The sequence below is a fragment of the Lygodium microphyllum genome, chromosome 23 (genome assembly GCF_053477565.2).
Source record: "Lygodium microphyllum isolate KBCC chromosome 23, Lygodium_microphyllum_v1.1.10, whole genome shotgun sequence".
NCBI lineage: Eukaryota > Viridiplantae > Streptophyta > Polypodiopsida > Schizaeales > Lygodiaceae > Lygodium > Lygodium microphyllum.
The window spans coordinates 84,922,634-84,945,543 of record NC_141157.1 but is presented as its reverse complement, the minus strand read 5'-3'; the positions used below and the strand labels follow the sequence as shown (position 1 = coordinate 84,945,543).

General features: G+C 47.9%; 1 protein-coding gene across 5 annotated transcripts in view; it reads left to right on the top strand.

The window, feature by feature from the left end:
• LOC148016413 (beta-galactosidase 9-like) overlaps positions 1–22,560 on the top strand; it is a 214,661-nt gene extending 192,101 nt beyond the window's left edge. For 2 of the 5 annotated variants that reach the window (XM_087663741.1, XM_087663739.1), the window contains exons 14-19: positions 10,945–11,054; positions 11,158–11,268; positions 11,377–11,487; positions 20,961–21,172; positions 21,416–21,755; positions 21,929–22,560. In XM_087663741.1, coding sequence (XP_087519867.1) covers positions 10,945–11,054; positions 11,158–11,268; positions 11,377–11,487; positions 20,961–21,172; positions 21,416–21,755; positions 21,929–22,066 — 1,022 coding nt within the window. In that variant the 3' untranslated portion in view covers positions 22,067–22,560. Of the gene's footprint in view, positions 1–10,944; positions 11,055–11,157; positions 11,269–11,376; positions 11,504–20,960; positions 21,173–21,226; positions 21,330–21,415; positions 21,756–21,928 lie in introns of those variants that run through there. The other 3 variants (XR_015688038.1, XM_087663740.1, XM_087663742.1) reach the window with 3 other exon arrangements.
• Positions 22,561–22,910: the final 350 nt, after the last annotated feature.

Genomic DNA, 22,910 nt, shown 5'->3' with positions numbered 1-22,910 from the left:
TCCTTGAAGTGGGAGAAAGCCTCCAACTTCAACATCAAGAAGTAGGCCCGTGTCATCCTGCTGTAGTCATCTACGATCAACATGAAGTAGAAGCTCCCCTTCAGGGACTCATTCCTCATTGGGCCACAAAGATTTGTAGATACAAGCTCCATAGGTGAAGTAGACCGCAGTGAAGCTTTGTGGGGAATCGCATCCCTATGTTGCTTCCCAACAAATGCAAGAGATGCAAGGCTGTTGACTCACCACTATGTCTGGTAACCCTCGAACAAGCTGTCCTTGTGACGCCCTCCGAAGATAATCATAGTTCAGGTGGCCAAACCGAGCATGCCACAGCTCGGACTATGTCTGAGAGGTAAGAAGAAGAGAAGTAAGAGCTGTAGAAGACTTCAATTTGTAAATGTCGTACTCCTCATACCCTGAAGAGAGAACCTTCCTCGATCCACGATCAAGGACTTGAACAGCATCACTGTCAAACTCCACTAAAAGGCCAAGAGAAAAAATCTTATGTACCGAAAGTAAATGATACCCTAAACATGGTACATGCAACACCTCGGAAGTATGGGTTTCACCATGTCCATCTGGAATCAGCTGCATCTCACCCCGCCCAGCAATGGACACTGAAGAGCTGTCTCCTATGAGAATCTGCCCACGCGAAGATCGCAAATGGGCAATACCAATGGTAGAAGGAATTATGTGCTGTGAGGCACCACTATCAATGATCCACTCTCGAGCTTGGGGGGCCGTCATCACAGCATCAAAAGTCTTCGGTATAGAGTCCTCAACAACCGCTAAGTGAAGAAAAGCAGCTGATGAGGGTGCAGCCACCGCTCCAGAATCCTTCGGGTTCTTCTTGGTGTCCTGCTTGTCCTTGTTAGGGCAATCCTTCTTCCAATGCATCTTACCACAAATATGGCATGTCGATTCCTTCTCCTTGTCCTTCTTTGGTTTGTTGTCCTCCTCCTTTTGGTCCTTCCCCTTCTTCTGAGAGGCTTGACCTGTCAATGCCTCCGACTTGGAAGTATTATGTCCCTTCAATTGTTCCTCTTGGTCTAAGACCATAGGAACTAACTCTTCCCAACGAAGAGTTGACTCCCGCCCTGAAGCAATAAGGGCGGAATAAAATGCAGCGAATTGTGGCAACAACTAGGACAATAAAGTGATCGCCATATCTTCGGAGGAAATCTTATTCCCCGTATTCTGAATCTACATCTAAATGTGTCTCAGCTTATTGATGTGCTCCCGGAGCGAAGAAGACTTGTTCACGGATAGGGTCCGCATATGCACCTCCAAAGAAACCCTCTTCATCATCAGGGTCATCCGGTTGTACATCTGGTCAAGCTCCAGCTATATCTTTCGAGCCACCATCAAGTGCTCGATGTGAGCTATCACGGTTGTAGTACAAGACAAAAAGAAAAGAACGAATCTTGGCATTCTGTTTGTCCTAGTGAGACTTGGCCTTGGTCAACTCCGCAAGAGCATTTGAAGAGAGTTTGGGCTCATCTCTCACCAAGGGCCGTTTGATCTCCTCCATCACAAGCTCCGCCAATCGTAAGATTCCAGGATGGCCAATATCATCACGTGCCAAATGCAGTAATTGTCACCATCAAACTTTTGATCTGATGGAAGAGCCGGTAACACAGGCACCTTGCGGTCCATGATCGCCTAGAACTCCAAGTCGGTCTCTGTAGACATTTTCACTTGCAATGCCTACACAAATGCAAAAGCAGCCCCCTTTGACTATGAAGACATAGCCTGCTAGGGCTCTTTCCTCCGCTTCCCGAACCTTCTTCAGCTGCCGGAGGCAATGAAAAGGTAAAATCTGCAATTGAAGGCCGAAAACGGAGCCTTTCTCCTCTTCAAACAGCAACAAACAGCAGCAAATTCACCAACTGGACTCCTTTCCCGCGCGCCCACGCTCGCTTCAGCCTTGTTCCCCCCGCTTGCTCTCGAACGCTGGAAACACAATCTTGTGTCGTAACGCTGAAATCTCCTCTTCAAGTAGGTTCTTCACTCAGTCAGTCCGTCTTCACCGCTCTGATACAATGTCAGAGTGCAGCAATGTGGAAACATGGGACCAAGACTGAGAGAGAGTGAACACAAAGAGAAGAGAGAGAGAGAGAGAGAAAGAGACAATAGAACAAGATCTGCTGGTAGGAAGTATGTTGAATACAAAGGAATGCAGATTTGTACACGGGAGCAGTGCATATGTCTGCGTATCTCCCCTTCGATGATGTCACCACAGCACACACCTCGAGGAAAGCAAGGCCTGATCATTATCTGATCTCCACGAACTGTTGAGAGTGCTAGTGAATAAATGAGAGTGTGCCAAAAGACTAGCTATATATAGCCTAGAAAAGAACAATGTCTAGCATCAGGTCGGCTGCAGACTGCATTAGAAAAATGCCCAGAACTGTCCGATTGCTCACCCTTATGCCATATGGCATCTGCGACAGTATCTCCCATCACACGTGTGACTGCTGACCTGGCAGAAATGATGATGTGGCACCCCGCTGCTGACGTCGCACTCAAACTGACCCTGACCTGCTCTGCACACTGCCTGAGAGGAAAAATGCCTGTGTCCAGGGGATGATCTCTAACATCTCTCTCCATTCTCCTGCAGACTTCTTTATCTTGCAGCATTCTCTCACATCGTCCCTCCAGACTTCTGTCTTTGCAACACCCTCTCCTCTTCTCTCCAAACTTCTCTATGTTTAAGATGATTACACTAGCACGCTGAGATAAGTAGGGACATGTGGTTGTGGTATGAATCAAGATTCTAGATTGTCCTGTCTTCTGCAGTTAGGTTGGTAAAGTTGTGTATAATTGTGCTTCCCCCTTTCACTGAATTTCAGGCCCATCTTAGAGGAAGCGAGCTACACCATTTTTAAAGCAATGTGTTTATAACAAGACCCAAGAACAAAATTTGGCTTCCATTGACCTCCTGTCTCTTGCATGTCCCGGTTATCCCCACCAGCATCTCCAGTTGCCCCTTCCACCTTCCCTGTCAGCACCTGCACCTTCTTCTCCAGCTTCTACCTGCCTTGCTCTCACCTGCACCTCCTCCAGCTCCCACCTCCCCTGCACCTGCGCCTTCTTCTCCAGCTTCTACCTGCCTTGCATCCATCTGCACCTCCTCCACCTCTCACCTGCCCCTCTTCTCATCATCTGGACCTGTGCCTCCTGCCCTGGCTGTTCTGCCCCTTCCCCTATACTACATCTTCTACATCCTGCTTTTCAGCCTCCCCCCCTACCTGCCCCTCCCTTTTCTTGGCCTTGCTACTCCCCACAACCAGCCCTCACTGCCTCCTCCCTTCTACTTCCACCTACCTATCTGCCCACCTGCCTGGCCTGCCCGCTTGCTCGTCCTGCCTATGCTCCTTGTCAGGCCCACCATGGAATCCACTTGCCCTGCATTGGCAGCACTCTTTTGAGTGTCATCTCTCTTCTCCCACAAGCAATGGCACAAAACCAACAAAGCATGGATTGATCAGAAACACAAGAACTGGCACAATATAGTAGGATGGAGAACACTTGGTTTGTTAGCTAGCAGCCAGTCAATCTTCTCCCCTCTATTGACTCCAAGCAGCTCTATAGCTGCCATCACATTGTTACTGCCCTCCGTCCCCACTCAAACTGCCGCCGCGCCAATCCTCCCCGCCTGCGCCAGTTCCCCCCCCCCCCCCCGTTCAACAGTCCCTCTCCCTCCCGTTCTCCCACCTCCAGTCCTCCCCTCCCCTCTCACCAACCCTCCCCCCCCGCCCTGTGGCTGCCTGCTCGTCTGCCACCTGGCCTGCGCCCCCCCCGCTCGCTCTGTCTGACGCGCCACCCTCTGACGTGCCATCCCCGACTGCTCGCCCCTGCCCTGACAGCTTGCGCCCGCCCTTTTTGGCCACTACGAGCGTGCCCCTCTGCCCCACCCATCATCCTAGGACACACCTCCCCCATCCGCTGCCAGGGTAACCCAATATCCGCGGCATCCAACACCTCCCCCACTGCCAAAACAGCAACCCCCCCCCGCCATTCCCCCACCCTCCAATTGCTCCCTCCATCTGTAGCAACTTTCCCCCTCAGGCAACACCGCAACATGACTGGTAGCTTTTCAGAAGGGACACGCAATGGAAATCTCTAGTCAGAAGCCGGCATACTCAACAAGTGCCCCCTAGTCAAACATCTTGCGCATCGTCCTCTCTGAGGAGCAACTCCTAGCCGTCCGGGCTAAAGAGCTGGAGCTAAAGAAAACAACGATTTATGGTCAGGTAGTAGGACATTCTCCAGCTAGCTTCGGGACTGGCTTCACTCCACGCTACGCATCAGCATAGCGCAGATCGTGGAGGCGGTTCTAATGGGCCAAGGGATCTTCATGGTTCGACTAAGCTTGGCAGACACAGCTCAGGAGTTACTTGCCAGCGCACCCTATGCGTCCACGAAGGGGGTCATTCACATGGTCCCTTGGTACAGTGCTTCACTGTGGAGACATTTGCACTCCACAACAGGTTTCTTTGGCACCCGGTCACCCTTCTCTTTCCCGGCCTGGCGATATAGTATTGCCAGATGGTGGAAGACTTTGGACGGCTCTTTGGCACGGTCCTTCCCGTGTCCTTCGCAGATGCAGTGATTGCCGCAGGGGTCCCCAAGGTACGGGTGGCAATGAAAGAGGTTAAGAATATCCCACGGTTCCTAGAGATTGAGACAGACGGACACTCCTTTAGGTAGCAGGTCATTGTGACTGAGCAGCCAGGGCAGTGTCTGCGCTGCCATGACTTTGGACACCAGGCAGCAGAGTGTACATGCTTCGGTGCTAGGGTGGCTCCGGCGATAGACCCACAGGTGGATGCGGACGGTTTCACAGGAGTATAAAGACGACAGAGAGGGAGACGGCAGGGGGGAGCGACACACGGAGCAGGTGGGTGAGCGACGCCCCCTCGGCATAGCACTCCACAGCCTCCCCTTCCCGTCCCACCCGGCAAGACTAGAGCTCCCCACATCCACCACCCGCGCCACAAACTATCTTGCCTGAGTTCCCATAACCCCCACACCCACCCCCCTCTACATCCCATGCCCCCCCCCCCCCCCCCCACTGACCCTGGTCCACAGCCCCTCCTTTCCAGGGCCACCAATCCCCCCCATACACCTACCATGCATCCCTATCCATCCCACCATCCCTTGATCCTCTTCTCCCCCACCACCTTCCATACCGAGCACCCCCCCCTGATCCACACCCGGTTCAAGTGGCCCCCCCTAGTCCCACCCCCCGCCTTCTCACAGGAGGTGATGAGCCACACACACCTACTTCCTCCTCGCACTAGCAGTCCTCCCCCTCCCATACAGCCACCAGCTCATCTATCCTTGCCCCCCATTACACCTTCCCGAAATAGGCAGCATAGCTGTTGCTACAAGTGTTCTTCCGCAGTGGCCTATGGTCCCACCTGAGAGTTGCGGAGCGCGGAGAGTTCCCACTACCTCTAAAGGTGGGGATCTTCGTGGTTCATAAGTCAAGGAGGGGCAAGGTCCATCTACTAGCACCATCGAATGGACCAAACTACGCCTTTTTTCTTCAGTCCTCACTCAGGGGAGTCGACGACTAAGAGTCAAGTGGCGGATCACTTTCCTAGTGGATGGGAGATCAAGGATTAGCATTGTTTGCACAGTAGTGGCCTGGGTGCATGATGGACATTAATTGGTGGGCTGGTGCCGAGATCCCACACTTGAGCATTATCTTTCAAGCCCCTCCACAGTGGAGAGCTCCGAGGGACGTGATCAAGTGGCCCCTAGCACATGCGGCCCGTTTCTACCAATGTACCAAGTCACGACTCTCAACATGGCTGATAGATGCATTGATTGTACCATCTGGAGCATCTATCACCCCTATGGTTTGGGCCAAGGGCCTCCATGGGGAACTGGAGTTCGCCGTCCAGACCGGCAGCAAAGCGTACTTGCACGCCTCACAGTTTCTCCTCCTCATCAACAGCCTCCACACCGAACAAATACCTGTTCGGTCAGTCACAGGTTTTCCCATGAGTTTACACCTAGCATCCTGAAATGTGAATAGCCTCTACTACAGTGGGGCACATGGTTCCAGGAAGTTGATTGTTCGGCAGGAGTTGTAGCCTGCCCTATCCGGACAGATCAACATCTTGCTTCTATAGGAGCATAAACTCACCCTCCACCCAGGCCCAGCAGGTAGAGAAGGTGCTGCCGAGCGGCTCACACACTTAGTGGGAGTACACCATAGGCGCCCACGGCAGGAGTGGAAGCACATGCATCTCTATTAACCCAAGTCTCACCGCCTGTATACGAGACCATAGGACAATAGTGGCAAGGAGGGTTCTATGGGTCAAATTGGATATTGGGGACTCATGCCTTGGATTCCTCAATGTCTATGCTCCTACGAAGGTTAGGGCACGTAGCAAATTGTGGGTGGAGATCGCGGATGGACTCCCAAGGGTAGATTCCTGGATCGTTGAGGAGACTTCAACAATCTGGAGGCTTTGGAGGACCAGCAGGGCAGAGGCAATAACTACCAGGGCATGGTTGGGGAGAAGTAGCAGGCATGGGAGGTCTTTTTGCTGGCAATCGGAGCATGCGATGCCTTGAGAGACGTTGCCTTTGACAGGAGGGAGAGGTCGTTGGACTTCTCTTGGGGATACAAGCGGCTAGGTGGAGTTCTGCTAGAGCGGTTGAACAGGTTTTATGTGGGAAAGTGTGGAGGCTCTCGTGGAGGCCAGATTGAGCAATTGGCAGGCACCACGTTGTCCGATCACTGCTCGGTTCTCCTGGCAGTTGACCCCCCAGCATCCGCCCTAGACACACAATCCTGTCGGATCCCTGACTCAATCTATAGGAGGGAGGAGGTGACGAGACAGATAGAGCACATTTGGACCAGAGAGTGGAGCAGGAGGAACCAGATAGCAGAGGAGGTTACATAGGTCCTAGCAGAGTCGAGCAGATTTGCCAAGAGGCACCCATACAAGCCAGGTAGTAGAGTTGGGAGGAGGAGAGAGTACTTCGGCGGGACCTTGCAGCCACGCAAAGATTATTGCAGGAGGCACCAGGGGACCCCACCCTCCACGACAAGAGGTGCGCGCGCGAGCAGCCATTGCTGGCCTAGAGGACGGGCGCTCGGAGTTCTCTTTCTAAACCTCAGCAGCTTCTCGGCGCGGAAGGGGGACACGATGTGCAGAGAGTTCTTCCAAGTGCACCAGCCTCGCACCGCAGGAGAGCAGATACGCAGTCTCCGGGATCAGTATGGGAGGACCTGCTCTAGCCCAGACGAGGTGATGGAGATTGCCACCAACTATTACACGCGCCTTTTCTAGTAAGAGACAGCTTCAGCCAAAGGACAAAGATGTAGACAGCATGTATGGGATCACATCTCGTCCCTCATCATAGAGGAGATGCGACACTTCCTCCTAGCCCCCTTCACAGATAAGAAACTATAGGAGTCTTTCCATACACAGGATGGGCACAAATGCCCGAGGGAGAGTGGCCTCTCTAAGGCCTTCTTCACTACCTACTGGGAAGTGGTGAAGGACCCCCTACTGATGGCCTTCCAGGAGATTTTCACCTCAGGACAACAGATGCCAAGGAATCTCTCAGCAGGCCTTATCAGTCTTCTCCCCAAAGGGGGAGACCGGTTGGAGCTTTCCCAGTGGAAACCGATCACCTTATTGTCAGTTGCCTATAAGGCACTTTCAAAGATGATTGGTAGGCGACTACGCCCCGTGCTTCCAGATATCATCCATGACACTCAGACAAGCTTTGTCCAGGATAGGAGCATCCTAGACAATGTATTTACCTTATTTGAGGCGACAGAGTGGATAGAGACTGGCCGTACTACTCTTGGATTCAAGAAAGCTTATGACAGGGTGGACTGGGATTTCCTAGAGGGCACCATGGTGAGGTTGGGATTCCCCTAGGCTTGGATTAGTGGGGTCTCTGCCCTGTACAGATCGGCCACCTGCAGGGTTCTCATAGGCGGAAGGCGAGGGGAGGAGTTTCGGCTAGAGAGATCGGTTTGACAGGGTTGCCCCCTGGCCCCATACCTGTTTCTACCCTTCGCAGAGGTGATGTCTCACTTCCTTAGGTCACATGTGAGCGGATTACGTGGCCTCCGACTTCCAGTAAGAGAGGACACTAAGTTGTTAGACTCAAGAGTACACAGATGATACAGCCCTCTACATAGAGGACAATGAGTTGATGCTAGAGAGAGTGAGGCTGGCCCTTGACATATTTTCCTCTGCAGTGGGAGCGAAGATCAACTGGCGAAAGTCTGTTGGTTTCCTCACAGACCCGGACTCTAGCACGGAGTGGGTCTTCCACCTGGGTTTTAGATGGGTGAGCAGAGGGCAGACCCGTCCGGTACCTAGGGTTCGAGGTGGGACTTGACATCACTCCTACCCAACAGTTTCTTCGTGTCCTTGATTCTATTCGGAGGAAACTGACCTACTAGAGCACGGTCCGCCTCGCACTAGCCGGACGAGCCCTGGTGGTTAACCAAGTCCTCCTAGCGGCGGCTTGGTACATCACCTTGTGTTGCTGCTTCTCCTCATTGTGCATAGTGCAGCTTCGCCGCCTAGTGCAGAATTTCCTTTAGTCAGGGTTTGATGGCTCCAGGGACTCCAGGGCCAAGGTGGCATGGGCGACCATCATACGACAGGTCAGAGGGAGGGCTTGGGATCATAGACCCAGAGTATCAGAGTATGGCCCTCTTGGGCAAGCTACTTGTCCGCCATCTCACACCAGGCAGGCAGACTTGGAAGGTCTTATTGCAGGAGGGCCTCCAGGGCTATAGATCGAGACTTGGCGGTGAGTGGAGGCCGTCCCTAAGATGGATCTTCACGTCAGCCCAGATCACCCCCCAGATCACCTTTCCTTTGCAGCTTACTCCGCGTGTGGCAGGGCCTCCGTAAGGCCCTAATCCAGAGTCCCCCAGTCTGCTAGGAGGAGATAGAACATCAGCCGGTGATCTGGAACCCCCAGGTCAAAGATCGGGAAGGGGCATAGATAGGTGAGCGCCCCCACATCCAATGGGCTGGGTGGGAGGCCGACCCGGCTCATATCATCAGGACATGGCGGGAGGTGTACAGGATGGCGGACGAGGTGTTGCAGCGAGTATCAGGCTGCCAGAGAGAAGTGGAGTTGAGGAGAAAGGAGATAGACGCAGCAATACCTCTGGAGTGGCTTGCTCCCCCGATACGAGAGCCGATAGAGCCCGGGGAGGTATGGGCAGCTAGGTTTCCACCAGCAGGCATCCCCCTTTAGGTGGCAGGTAGAGTGGGTGGTGCCCCGCAGGGGACTTTCTTCGCCGTTCAGGAGGGGGGGGATGTCTGGCCCTTGATAGAGGGCAGCAAGATGAGGGGATTGCTGCCCTTTCGTAGAGGAGGATTTAGATGGTGGGCCTTCAGGGGAAGATATGGCGACTAGACCCCCATGTTTTTTGGAAGGAGCTCAGGGAGTGGCACCTTTGGATCTAGGAGGGCATACCACTTTATGAGCTGGAGTGGGATCCAGGAGAGTGGCTATGGCCAGCCTCTACGATCGCCAAGAAGCCACCCAGGTTCCTAGAGTACACTGCCAGGATTGGCAGACGTGTGCTGGTGCAGGAGGATATGGATTGGGCGCTGCCACGTAGCAAGCATTGGGCGGAGTACAGCATCATGGAACCCTTCCAACGGACCTTCTGGCGTCGCCTATGGGATAGCTGGAGGCCGTGGAGGGTGTCGTATTTCTTATGGCTGGTGGCACATGGAGGCTTGGCGGTGGGAAGTTGGCTTCCCGAGATGCAGGAGGGAAGTTGTAAGTGCATAGCTCCCATGGACAATACTATTCCATAGGATTTGATCCCAATGTAGAGGTCAACATCAGAGAGAGAGAGTAGCAACCACAGAGCCGTCATCTTTGGCATGCTGAAATTAGCCCTGCTAGAGAAGAGGTGTTTTAAGGTCAGCTTCAGCACATTGTAGTCCACAGTAGTGCTTGCCACAAGGCCTGTTCGTAATATACCCAGCTGTAGAGATAACTTCAGCTCAATAGTGATGAGGCATGCTCTTTTCAGCCATCAAGGCTCGTGCAATTTCTGCAATGTGCCTATTCTTCCTTTTGGCAACTCCATTTTGGTGCAAAGTGTACCTACATGTGAATTGCCTCTGAATTCCATGCTGTTTCAGAAAGTTACTGAATTCATTGGAGAGGTACTCTTCCCCTCCATCTAACCTCAGGCACTTAATCTACACCTATTGTAACTTGTTCATTTTCCTAGCCTTGACAAGTAATTCTTAACCCATATAGTCCAACCTCGCAGATTTTTCAGCTGTATCATTCAGAGGGACCAATCACTAAACTTTTATGTCCTAGTAAATATAGGAGTGAAATTTTCCTAGGTCTAAAACTGTCCTCCAATCTTCTCCAAAAATCTGCAAGGAAGGGTGGGGATATGCCCTATGCACTCCAATGCAGATACACTGCTGGCATCACTCTGATCCTACACATCTGAATCCTCCTCCAAAATCTAGTGCTGTATCCAAAAAAGCAAATATACCTGTCTTGTAACCGGAGCAATTGATTAGATATAACATCTCAACAATATTTAATAAAGTTGAGACCATAACTTTTAACTGTGTTTGGAGATGAATTCTCTGGAGTATACAAGTTAGAAAGAGAGAAACAAAATTAAGATAGGCTTTTCAATGTCATCATGCATACATGAAGAATGACTCAGAACATGCATGTTACTTGACGACTATTTTTCTGTCAGTAATGTTTGAGTATGGCTAGTAGTATCAATTCTATGCTACAAAGAAGTATCTTTTTCATTCTATTAAACATAAAATCTCAGGTAATGATGTGTCTTTTTTTCCACATGAGGGGACTGGTGTTGCATAATCACAGGTTGAATTTTCTGAGGTTTTTTATTCACAGTTCTCTAAAAGTGCAATTTTCTGCTAGGTAGCGCAATGGCAAATACGGCAGAGACATGGGTTACTGTGGAACAAACAATTGAGCTAAAGGAAGGATTGAATGAAATAGCTTTGCTGTCTTCAACTGTTGGTCTACAGGTTCTGCTGCTAGAGAATGATCTCTTGACTTTGGAGCTGCAGTGATGTTTTCCAACATACTGAGATTGAATAGTTCATGCCTTTCTTTCTTCCTGACCACTAGAATTATGGAGCCTTTCTCGAAAGGGATGGTGCTGGTATACAAGGTTCAGTACTTTTGACAGGCCTTTTACCAAATGATATCAACTTGACCAGTACAGAGTGGGTATATCAGGTAAAGATAGTGGACAAATTTTCCTTTCTTGCATTTGTTCCCTTGTCGATGTGAAGATGGGAGTGAGTATGCTCAAAAAGTGGAGTCATTCTTCAAGTTTCCTTGCAGGTTGGACTTAGAGGAGAATTTTTACAGATTTTTACTAGAGAAGGACAGAACAAAGTGTCTTGGTCCTCTTTGACACGTGAGGTTGAGAAAACTCCTATCACGTGGTATAAGGTCTGTCGTATAATAAGTAAGCATCATTGCTAGAGATTTTTGAATTCAGATCAAAGTATCTGTTACAATGAGGTAAATAAAAACATATTCTGTTATCTGTTTCTGCTGCTCACATGCTGACCAATCTCAGAGAAACCATTGTAGTGCAGTCTTGAATATATTGAGAGGTAAGATCTTTAATGAGGTTAAACTAGTGTGTCACATTCTAACGCATAATTCAGATGCTTTTTTGAGGGACAGTGACTGAGACTTTTCGAGATCGATCTTTTGGAACTTGTGCCAAAACCAGATAAAGAAACTGCCTTAAAAGCAGGCGGTTGTTAGGATCAGCCAGTGCAAGAAGCTTCCAATTGGGGAACACGATTTTGCGGAGCACAAGATGTTTATTTCAATCTGTCTGTCTATGCACTCTGGGGATGTCCAATGTAGGTACACAAGGACCATGATGGATCCAAACGACAATAAGGGGATTAGGAGTCAGACAACCCAATGCCAATCGAAAACCCAATGATGCACCACTCCAAGAGACACAAAGGGTGCAAGTCAATGTCACATCAGCATCCAAGTAAAGCTTGCAGACTCAAAACACCACCAAAACACATGGTTGTGGGTCCAATTCTGAGGTTTGATATATGCAAGGTTTAGGGATTGTTGGGTTTGACTCACGCCTACGCTCACAGAGGAGTGTCAGTGATCTTCGCTAGGACAATGGGGCACTTTCTACCCTCCGTACGAGAGGTTTTCTCCCCTAGATTTATTTCTTTTATTTTATGTGCCTATGTTACACAGTTTTAGGCACTTTTCGTGTTTCACACTCTTTGGGTGTGAACACCCTCTTACAACCCTAAGGTTTAAGGGTTGTACTTTGTACTTGCACCCCTTCCACTTCAAATTATTGCATTGGGTGTCGTGCTCTCACACTCTACACTGTCTACTATACTCTCAGCTGAGCTTCAATCTCTTCGTCCTCTCACATATGGTATCAAAGCTCAACTTCAGCTCAACTGACCTCTTAGTCATCGTCAACAGCTCCTTGGTCTTCATCAGCAGCAGCTCCACCACAAGCTGAGCCACCAGCTCACAGCTCCTGCTCCTTCCAGCTGGTCCACGGGTCTCCATAGCACTCCTGGCCAGCATTGGCAGGACTGCCAACCAGGACTCCACAGCACCGGCAGCACCACCCATTGGCCTTCAGTGGTTCCTCCAAGCAGGCCCGCTGCATGCGCCACTTGCAGTCCGCCACCTGCACCACAGGCACAACCTGCACCCCAGGCGCCGCCAGTTTCAGTGAGCCACCGCCACCTGTGTGCGCTTGCTGCCCCGCGTGCAGCTCGCCTTCTGCTCTCTGGCCCTGGTCTGCACTGCCTGGACTGGCCTACTTGCCCACTAGCTACCTGAGCACAGCCATCAATCTTTCCACCCCCTGTGCACAGCCTATCCGCAACCATCAGCTGCACCCAGCACCTCTAGCTTGACCTCCAGCTGCTACGTGCACCGCGAGGTCCACCACCACAGCTCAGAATTGGAGGTAAAAGTGTGTTTTTTTAATCAATTTTTAATTCAGATTTACTTCTTCCAGAAGGGGCTTGTTGCCTGGACAGGCAATCTCAGTTCCAGCACGTGTGTGGGACACAATTACAGCAGAGAGTTTGCGCATTTTGGGTCAGACATTTGGGGCTTTTGCAGTCAGCTTAGTGTTTGACACATGTACATCTGTGACAATCTGAAATAAACTGATTTCGTGCATTTTGGGGCAAGAAATTTTGGGGCTTTCGCATTTTCAGTGCTGTTGAGCATTTATTGCACCTTGGAAAGGGTGCATTGCAGACAGTTTTGACAAAGTGTGATTAAATTTGCTAATTACAGCAAAGTACTTGCTGTAATTTCTGGAAATTGTGAGATTTCTAGGTTGGTCCAGCTTGAGATATTACTCCTTTGCTCTCTCATCAATATCATTTATCATGGCAAATCAGGGAGGTGATGTATTTACATACATATCCAAGGAGGATAGGTTGGATGGTAACAACTATTCCCTCTGGTCCTTCATGATGAAGAATATGCTGATTGCGAAGAATACACATCACATCTCGCAGAGATTTGTTTGCTTCTGTTATTGCAGCCTCGGTTGACAAGTTTGTATAGTGTGCCAGCAATGCATCATACCCTGTTAGAGGTATTGGGGAGATTGTGTTGACAGCCAATCAATGGCTCTATTCTCCTCTTGCAGGATGCCTTGTATGTGCCAGGCATAAAGAAGAATTTGTTATTGATTTCTTCTTTGGCAAGGTGTGGTTTGCAATCCACCTTCAATGATGAGAGATGCATGGTGAGAGATAAGGAATACATGACTTTGGTTTTGGCTAGCACTCTATGTCGTGGGTTATATGAATTGGATGCTTTTTTAGTTGATCAATTAGTCTATCTAGCATCCACTCTTACTCCTGCTATGTCACAGGTGAGTTGTGGCATGGTCGAATGGGGCATGTAAACTATGGTAGCTTGATGCTTATGCAGCATACACAAATGATTGATGGTTAACCTCTCTTAGAGAGACCTCTTGAGCACATATGCAAGGGATATATTTTGGGAAAAATGCATCATTTTTTTTTCTCCATGATGTTGCTTTTAGGATAACTGTCAGGTTACAAATTGTGCACTCAGATGTATGTGGTCCTATGCAAACAAAGTCATTGGGTGGTTGCTACTATTTTTTCACTTTCATTGATAACTTTACTCATTTTTACTGGGTCTACTTTTTGGTTAAAAAGTTAGAAGTGTATGATGCATTTTTGGTGTTTGTAGCACTTGTTGAAAATCAATCTAGTTGCAAGGTGAAGACTCTCCATTCGAACCGAGGGGGGAATAGATGTCCTCTATGCTGAATTCTTTTTTGAAGTAGAAAGTCATTGTTCATGAGTACACTACTACTTATACTCCACAACAAAATGAGGTTGCAGAGAGGAAAAATCGGTCACTCACTTGGATATGGCCAAATGGATGTTGAAAGTTAAGAGCTTACCATAGTTTTCTGGAGGATGGAAGCAGTTATGTGTGCTTGCCATGTCTTGAATAGGTGCCCCACCAAGGCATTGAAGAATGTCACACATTTTGAGTCATGGAACAGTCGAAAACCTTCTGTTGGGCATTTTCGTACCTTTGGGTGTCTTGCATATGCACACATTCCCAACGTACTCAGAAAGAAGTTGGATAACAAGGATGTTAAATGCATTTTTGTGAGGTACAGCAATGAGAGCAAAGGATATAGGTTATATGATCCTGTCTCTAAAAAGGTATTTGTCAGCAGGGATGTGGTTTTCGATGAAAAAACTGAATTATCTCTTGTTGGTTTTGACACATATCGGTTGCCAATTAATTATTTGAAGGGCTGCTACCCATTTCTTTTGGTGATACAGCTAGAGCTTTAGCAAGTGAACTTAATGTTCATCCAACTCCTCCGTTGGGTAATGCAGAAAATCAGCCCATGGCCGATCTGAATATTCAGCAAGGTGAGAGCTTGTACACAATCAGGAGGCTAGACAAATGCCTAGATGGTATTTGTAGACTACAAAAGATAGTCATTTGGATGCTCCTATTACTGGTTATACTAGAAGGTAAGCTCGTATGCATGATGGTGCACATACCATGGAGTTTGTTATGGCAGCAGATACATTTGATGATGAGGAGCCTGAATATTTCGAGGATACACAATAGTATGCATTGGATGGCAGAAATGCAAGCTGAGTTTGATTCCATCATAAAGAATCAATCATGGGTTTTAGTGTCTTTGCCTGTTGGAAAGAAAGCCATTGGTACAAAGTGGGTCTATAAGCTGAAAAGAAATGCAGATGGATCCATTGACAAATGTAAGGCCAGGCTTGTGGCCAAGGGCTACCCACAGAAGAAAGGCATTGACTATGAGGAGACATTTGCTCCTACCTTCTGCATGATTATCATTAGGTCTATGGTTGCTTTGGCTGCTCATTATGGATGGAGTGTGCGTCAGCTTGATATAAAGACTGCATTTTTACATAGGGAACTTCAAGAAGAAGTGTTTGTATATAGCAACCCATCGGTTTTGCAATTGAGGGATCCGAGCACTTGGTCTTTAAGCTGAAAAAGGCCTTATATGGTTTGAAACAAGCTCCTCAAGCTTGGTATGCAAAGATTGATGCTTTTTTACACAGCCAAGGGTTCATAAACAGCTCATTGGAGTCTACCCTTTACATATGTAAAGAGATGTCAAATGGACATCAATTGGCGGCATGGGACTAAGCCGCACCTCAGCATCATTTCGGGCCTCGTGCTAGTGGATCCTACAGATGGATGCAACCCAATTCTATTAGATGACACAATCTCATCTCTTAGCTTTGCTAATGGATGCCCTAGTTGTGCAACGGAGAGTGTCTATTACACCCCTTATATGCCACAAATCTACCATTGGGGGAATGGAGTTTTCCCTCTAGGCCTACGGCAAAGCGAATGCTCAAGCCCCACAGTCTCTCCTCCTCCTCAACTTCTTTCACACTAAATAAGTGCTTGTTCCGCAACTAGTAGCCTTTATCCATGAGTTTACACCTTGTATCCTAGAATGTGAACAACTTCATTATAGTGGGGCGCATGGTCTTAGGAAGTTGATTGTCTAGCAAGAGCTACACCCAGTTCTCACCAGATGATTTGACATCTTACTTAACTTTGGGGACTCTTGTCTTGGGGTCCTCAATGTCTATGCTCCTAATAAGGTTCGTGCATGCACCAGCTTCTTTGGATGCACTTATTTCAACATTGGACACTCACTCTTGCCGCATTCCAAATTTGAACAATGGACGAGAGGAGATGGGGAGGCAGATCAAGCGGCCCTAGACTAGGGATTGGGCAAGGGGTGAGCAAATTGCAAAGGAGGTAGCAAAGGTTCTAGGAAAGTGGAGCAAGATCTACGAGGAGGCAGCCCTCCAAATGCGTCAACAGTGCTGGGAGGAGAGGGCACTTTGAAGAGCCCTAGCATCCATCAAGAGATTTCTCTAGAAGGCACCTAGAGATCCCACCTTGCACACGCAAGAGCTTCAAGTGCAAGCAGCCCTCACCGGCCTAGAGGATAGACACTGAGAGTTCTCCTTCACACCTTAGCAGCATTTTGGGCGTGGAAGGGGGACACGATGTGCAAAGAGTTCTTCGAGGCACATCAGCCACATACCTTGAGAGACAGTCTCCGTGAATAGTATAGGAGGGTAGGCTCTTGCTTGGATGAGGTGATGGAGCTTGCTACAATCTTCCATAGACAGCTTTTTCAACAGGAGGCAATATTGCAAGTGTGGGAGTGCATCCTGCCCTTGTGACCGAAGGTGATGGGACAAGCACTCCTTGAGCCATTCACAAAGAAAGAACTAGATGAGGTATTTCACACACAGGAGTGGCACAAATGCCCCATATCATTAGCTCAGGTGAGATACTAGAAAGCCTGTCAGCAGGACTAGTCGGTCTCCTTCCCAAAGGGGGAGGCCACTTAGAGATATTCTAGTGGTGGCCAATCACCTTGTTGTTAGTGGCCTATAAGGCCTTGGCCAAGATTGGCACAGTAGGCTTCGTTCCATTCTCCAAACATCATCCATGACACATAGACAGGCTTCGTCCAAGATAGGAGCATCTTAGACAATTTCTTTACCATTCTTTGAGGCCACCAAGTGGGCTCAACATAGTGTCTGGAAGATGGTAGTATTTCTACTAGATTTCCAAACGGCCTATGACAGAGTCGACTAGAACTTCTTGGAATGTACCATGGCACAATTGGGCTTCCCCCAAGAGTGGATCTGAGGGATATCTGCTCTATGCAGTTCATCCACAAGCAGGATACTTAGAGGAGGTAGGAAGGGGAAGTAGTTCTATTTGGAGAGGTCCATTCAATTGGGCTGCCCTCTAGCCCCCTACCTCTTCCTATTCTTTGTAGAAGCAATGTCCTTTTCTACACTTGAGAATGAGCGGCTTTTGATGCCTCAAGCTCCCAATGAGAGAGGATATAGAGCTAGTGAACTCTGAGTGTGTAGATGACATGGCCCTCTATGTGCAAGATGATAAGATGATGTTGAAGAGGGTGAGATTTGCATTCAAGGTATTCTGCACAATTGTGGAGACGAGAATCAACTGGCAGAAGTCAATTGGTTTTCTCACAGATCTAGGGCCGAGCACTGAGTGGGGCATCCACTTGAGTTTCAACTAGGTGAGCAAGGGACACATCACACACAATCTTGGTTTCTAGGTGGGACTCAAAATTAACCCATCCCCGTAGTTTCTCCCAGTATGTGACTCCACTGGAAGAAAGTTGACCTACTAGAGCATGAGCCACATCTCCCTAGCAAGCAGGACCCTAGTACTCAACCAAGTCCTCTTAGCAACAACCTAGTACATTGCTTCCTACTAGTGTTTCTCCTTGTCCTGTGCGGCTCAACTTTGCGGCTTCATGCAGACTTTTCTTTGGGCTGGTCTAAATGGGTCTAGGGACTCTCAAGCCAAGGTTGCACGGGCGACTATCATCCAATATTTCTCTGAGGGGGGGCTACGGATCATTGACCTAGATTACCAAAGTTTGGCCCTCCTAGGGCAAGCTAATGGTGTGTGGGCTGACTCCAAAGGGGCAGACATGGAAGGTCCTTCTGCACGAGGGCCTTCAAGAGTGTAGTAGGCCACAATTTGGTAGGGAGTGGAGGCCATCCTTGAGATAGATTTTCATGTCATCCAAGGTCACCCCACCTAGATCCTCCTCCTTGTGCAATCTACTTTGGCTGTGGCAAGGCTTGTGTAAGACCCTAATTTAGAGGCCCCCAATTTGTTAGGAGGAGATAGACCACCGACCGGTGGTCCGGAATCCCCAAATTTGATATTGTGACAAGATCCAGATCGGTGAGTGCCCCTACGTCTAGTGGGCCAATTGGGAGGCATGCCCTATGCAGTGAGGTTGACAATATAGCAGGCATCTAGCTATGAGTGTAGAGTTGAGACTACGAGGGAGATTAAGGCAAGGATCCCACAAGATGTGTTGGACCCCCCCATTCAAGAGCCAGTATTTCCTAGTGAGCCATGGGCAGCTAGGTTCTCGCCAGTAGGCAGCCCCTTACAAGTCATAGGTAGAGTGGGTGGCACTACCCCTGAGGTATTGTTCAAAGTCCAAACCAATGGAAGGCTATCCCTCAACAGAGACTTGTAGGAGGAGGAGCTACTAGCTATACCCTAGAGGAGGATTCATGTCATTAGACTCCAGGGGAAGATTTGGCTGCTGGACCCCTACAAACCCTGGAGTGAGTTCTAGGAATGGCGCCTATGGATTTTGGAGAATTGACCTCTAGGTGAGGTGGAGTGGGAGTGTGGAGTGTGGAGTGTGGCTTTGGCTGGCCACTGCGGTGGCCAAGAAGCTTCTTGACCTACACATCATGGATTGCCAAGCATGTTTGATGCAGGAGGACATGGATTGGGCACCCTCATGCAGCATAGGCATTGGGTGGAACATAACATTATCAAGGCCTTCCAATGGGCCTTTTGGCAATACTTGTGAGATAGGTGGAGGCCACAAAGGGTATCTTATTTCCTATGGTTATTGGCACATGGAGGCCTGGTAGTTGGGAGTTGGCTGCAATAGGATGGAGCTTGCAAGCGCTATTCACTGCAGCGCTTGTAAACCCAAAAGCATTGCCTCTGATCATGTTAGGCAGTGGAGGTGGTGTGGAAGGGAGCATGTTGCATTCTCCGTTGAGTGGCACCTAGCTTGGGTTTTATCTCTTGGGGGGCCGTCTACTACTGGTAGACTATTAGCCAAGGCCGCCAGTTACAATATGAGGCTGAGATGCATAATACTATTCTTCTTATCGCGAGGCAAGTTCCTGTGCTATGGTTGGCTTGGAGGCACTACCCATCTAGCAGGTATTAAGGGAAGAGCAGTGGGAGGTATGGGAGATTATTGGGAGCCTCACAATTTGGCACATTTGGAAGGCACATTATCAGTTGGTTTTGACAGCTACATATGCCACTTTGGCAGAGCTTTGGGCCTCAATCATCCACTCCCCCTCCACAGCCCCACTGGGATCCAATGCAAGGTGACTCTCAAGCTCTTGAGGAGCTCCAACACGTCTTCTTATGGGGATCAGGTGTAGGGTAACTCTCGAGCTCATGAGGAGCTCTGACACCACCTTTTACGTACTTGGGGTGGTCATGATCTATTCTTCACGATGCAAGCAGGCAACCCTAGTGGTGATACTCTCATCCATGGCTTCTATCCCCCATTTCCCCCGGACTGCCTTGAGAGACTTGTATGTAGGATTCCAACATGACTTTGTATCAGCTCCAACTAGTATATTGAGCACATGTACTTCATTGTAACTTCTTTTGAGTAATATAACTAGCCACCTTTTTCATGCAGAAAAAAAAACTATATTAAGATGTAGTTGACGTTACAAAATGAGTAGATACAAAAAAAACACTACGATTCATTCTAGCCTCTTTCATATTTAATTAATAATGTGAGGTGTAAGCCATGAATCTATGCAAAGCTTGATGTACATATGAAAATGGACCAAGCCCAATACAATTGTGGATATCAAGACTCAAGGAGGGAGAAAGAAAGAAAGAAAGAACAAAAGATGTATTAATGTCTGCAAAAGGCCAATGTGGCCTATGAGGAAAAGCCAAAGTATATTTATATCCAATGTCATCTCATTGTGAAAGTGAAAGAAATGCATCCTAGTGTAAGGCTATGTCTAAAGATCTCCAAGTCTAAAAACTATATGTACAAGCTACAGTAGCTCCTCCCTAAATCTCAAGGTCAGCACATCATACCAGCTATGATGTCCTTCTTGAGAGAGAGATCCATAGGTATCAGAGGCATCAAGTTACCCATCCTTGAGTTTGAGCTTCATGATGTGGAGTTTGCTGACGGCATAGCAGTTTATTTAGACGGGGATGAGAGTAACTTCAGGGCCTTTGTAGTTGCCCTGGAGATATTTTGCAGAGCAGCAGGTGCCTTAATTAATTGGCACAAGTCCTATAGATTTTGGGTACACAACATTAGGCAGCCGGAATGGCCACTGTTCGAGGATTTCACACAGATTCCCTGCAGGACTGCAGTGAGATATCTTAGCTGCCATGGGGGGATTTACATTATCTTGGAGCAGCAGTTGGCACCTCTTCTTCTGGGCATCAAACAGAAGCTTCTTCGTTGGAGATCGCAAGGCTCTCACTAGTTGGAAGAGTGGTGGCCACCAACTAAAACAGCATTCTAAATTTCAGATGATGTCATTTCTTAGCTAGCATGAATATAGCTTTGCAGAAATATCTACATAGTTTTTATACTTGTCTCACATATTCAATTGGTTGATGAACTAGGTTTTCAATTTCAATGCTTTGTACAGTTCTGTCACATCTGAAAAACAGGCTGTAATTTTCAACATGCCAGAAGTGACTTTACATCTGATACAAGCTTGGGGCATATGCAGACTATATTTGATGCTCCTGGTGGTGATGAACCTGTTGCATTGGACCTTGGACTCATGGGGAAGGGTGAAGCATGGGTTAATGGAAAGAGTCTTGGGCGGTATTGGCCAGCTTTCAAGGTTAAGGCAACAACATGCTCCAATACTTGCGATTATCGTGGTCCTTACAGTTCATCAAAATGTGTCAGAGGGTGTGGTGAGCCCACTCAACGATGGTTAGTACTTTTGGTCTTCCTTGTGTTAATATGATATTAACAAATAATGTGCAGAGAAACAAGAAGAGTCACAAGCAGTAACTCTCCCAAGGACTGTCTAGAGAGTCAACGGGATGCCAAGACCGACTGTTGAAGACCCAGTCCTGGACTTCTGAATGTGATTGCATTCTAATCTTTTATTTGATTATGCCATAACCCGAATGGACTCTAGCATTACTAATTTCATTCATTACATGTTTGAAGGTACCATATTCCACGATCTTGGCTACGCCCCAAAGACAATATTTTGGTACTATTTGAAGAGATTGGAGGCAACATATCACAAGTCTCATTCCTGCGACGTTACCAAGATATAGTGTGCACCCATGTTTCTGAATCTCAACCTTCTGTCAACATGTGGATGGCAAAGCAAAGGAATATGAACTTCTCTTCAAGAGAAATGTCTGAGCTGCAATTAGATTGCGGCGAAGGCAACGTAATTCACAAGATTCTGTTTGCAAGCTTTGGAAATCCGTTTGGAAAATGTGGGAGCTTCCAGCAAGGGCATTGCCATTCTGCAAAAACAAAATCCCTGGTGGAGGCTGTAAGTATATTTGTTGGCATGTCTTTTGCCCCAACAATCTCCAGTTTAAAATGAAATAGCATCACAACCTTTTTTTGCGCAACTGGGTACATAACAAAACATTTATAACTCATAAGATCTGTGGGTAAATCAAAGTGTGATTAAACATGTGGTTTGTTTCTTCATTGTTTCAGGCTTGTGTTGGGCACCGCCAGTGCTCTTTGAATGTTGAGGCAACTAACTTTGGGGATGATTCTTGCCCTGGCATGGAAAAGAGCTTGGCAGTTGAAGCCAAATGCATCAATGAAATTGTGCTTGCACAATCGATTTGAAGATTTCTCTTGAATGAGCAAGTTTCATCTTTGTCAAAGGATTGAGAGAGATTGGTCCATTTTCTGTTTCCAAGATCCTAGTGGGCTTGATCTCAATCTTATCAAGCAGTCAGAAGCTCAGTATGTGTACTAATTGGCCTGTACACATGTAACATCTAAAAGCTTGTAGCTTTGTATATGTATCCAAAGTAGTGAACATACCATGCCATCGTAAGCCAAGTCTGTTCAACATAAAAGTTTGCGGCTTTGTATGTTTATCCCAAATAAAACTTCTGCAGTAAAATAGTCAGCATCCTTTGCGATTGTAGGCCAAAGTCCGTGTTGAACAGACTTTTAGCAACTTGGGCGTAAAGATTAGTTATTGATGACTATTATAGTTCATTTTCATGTGCGGTAAACATTTCATCAAGCATCTTTCAAATGACCATTCACAAAATGTATGCTTATCAAATTTGAAAAGGTGAACTGTCTCAGAAAAAGACCTACTGGTGTGCATCCATGCAGGCTTATCGCAACCATATGCCACCTTTATTGAGCTATAACTGGCCCCTCCTTAACCATAGGCAAGACCATTTTCTATCAGTGCTAAAGAAGTCATAATGCTGATACTACACTCGATGACATTCTTGGGGGGGACCAGGTGATATAATCGCAAAGGCTTGACTACTTAAATAGTTGCAGGGAGTAGTCATAGGGAATTTTAAAAGCATCTAAGCAAAGGATTAGAGTACTGGCACATCTCAAGAGGAAGTGGCACCATAGTTAAGTATGAAAGGTACGATACCGTACAGTATAATAAGATAAGGTACTAAATGGTTTCTTAAGGATTTATAAGGTATAGTAC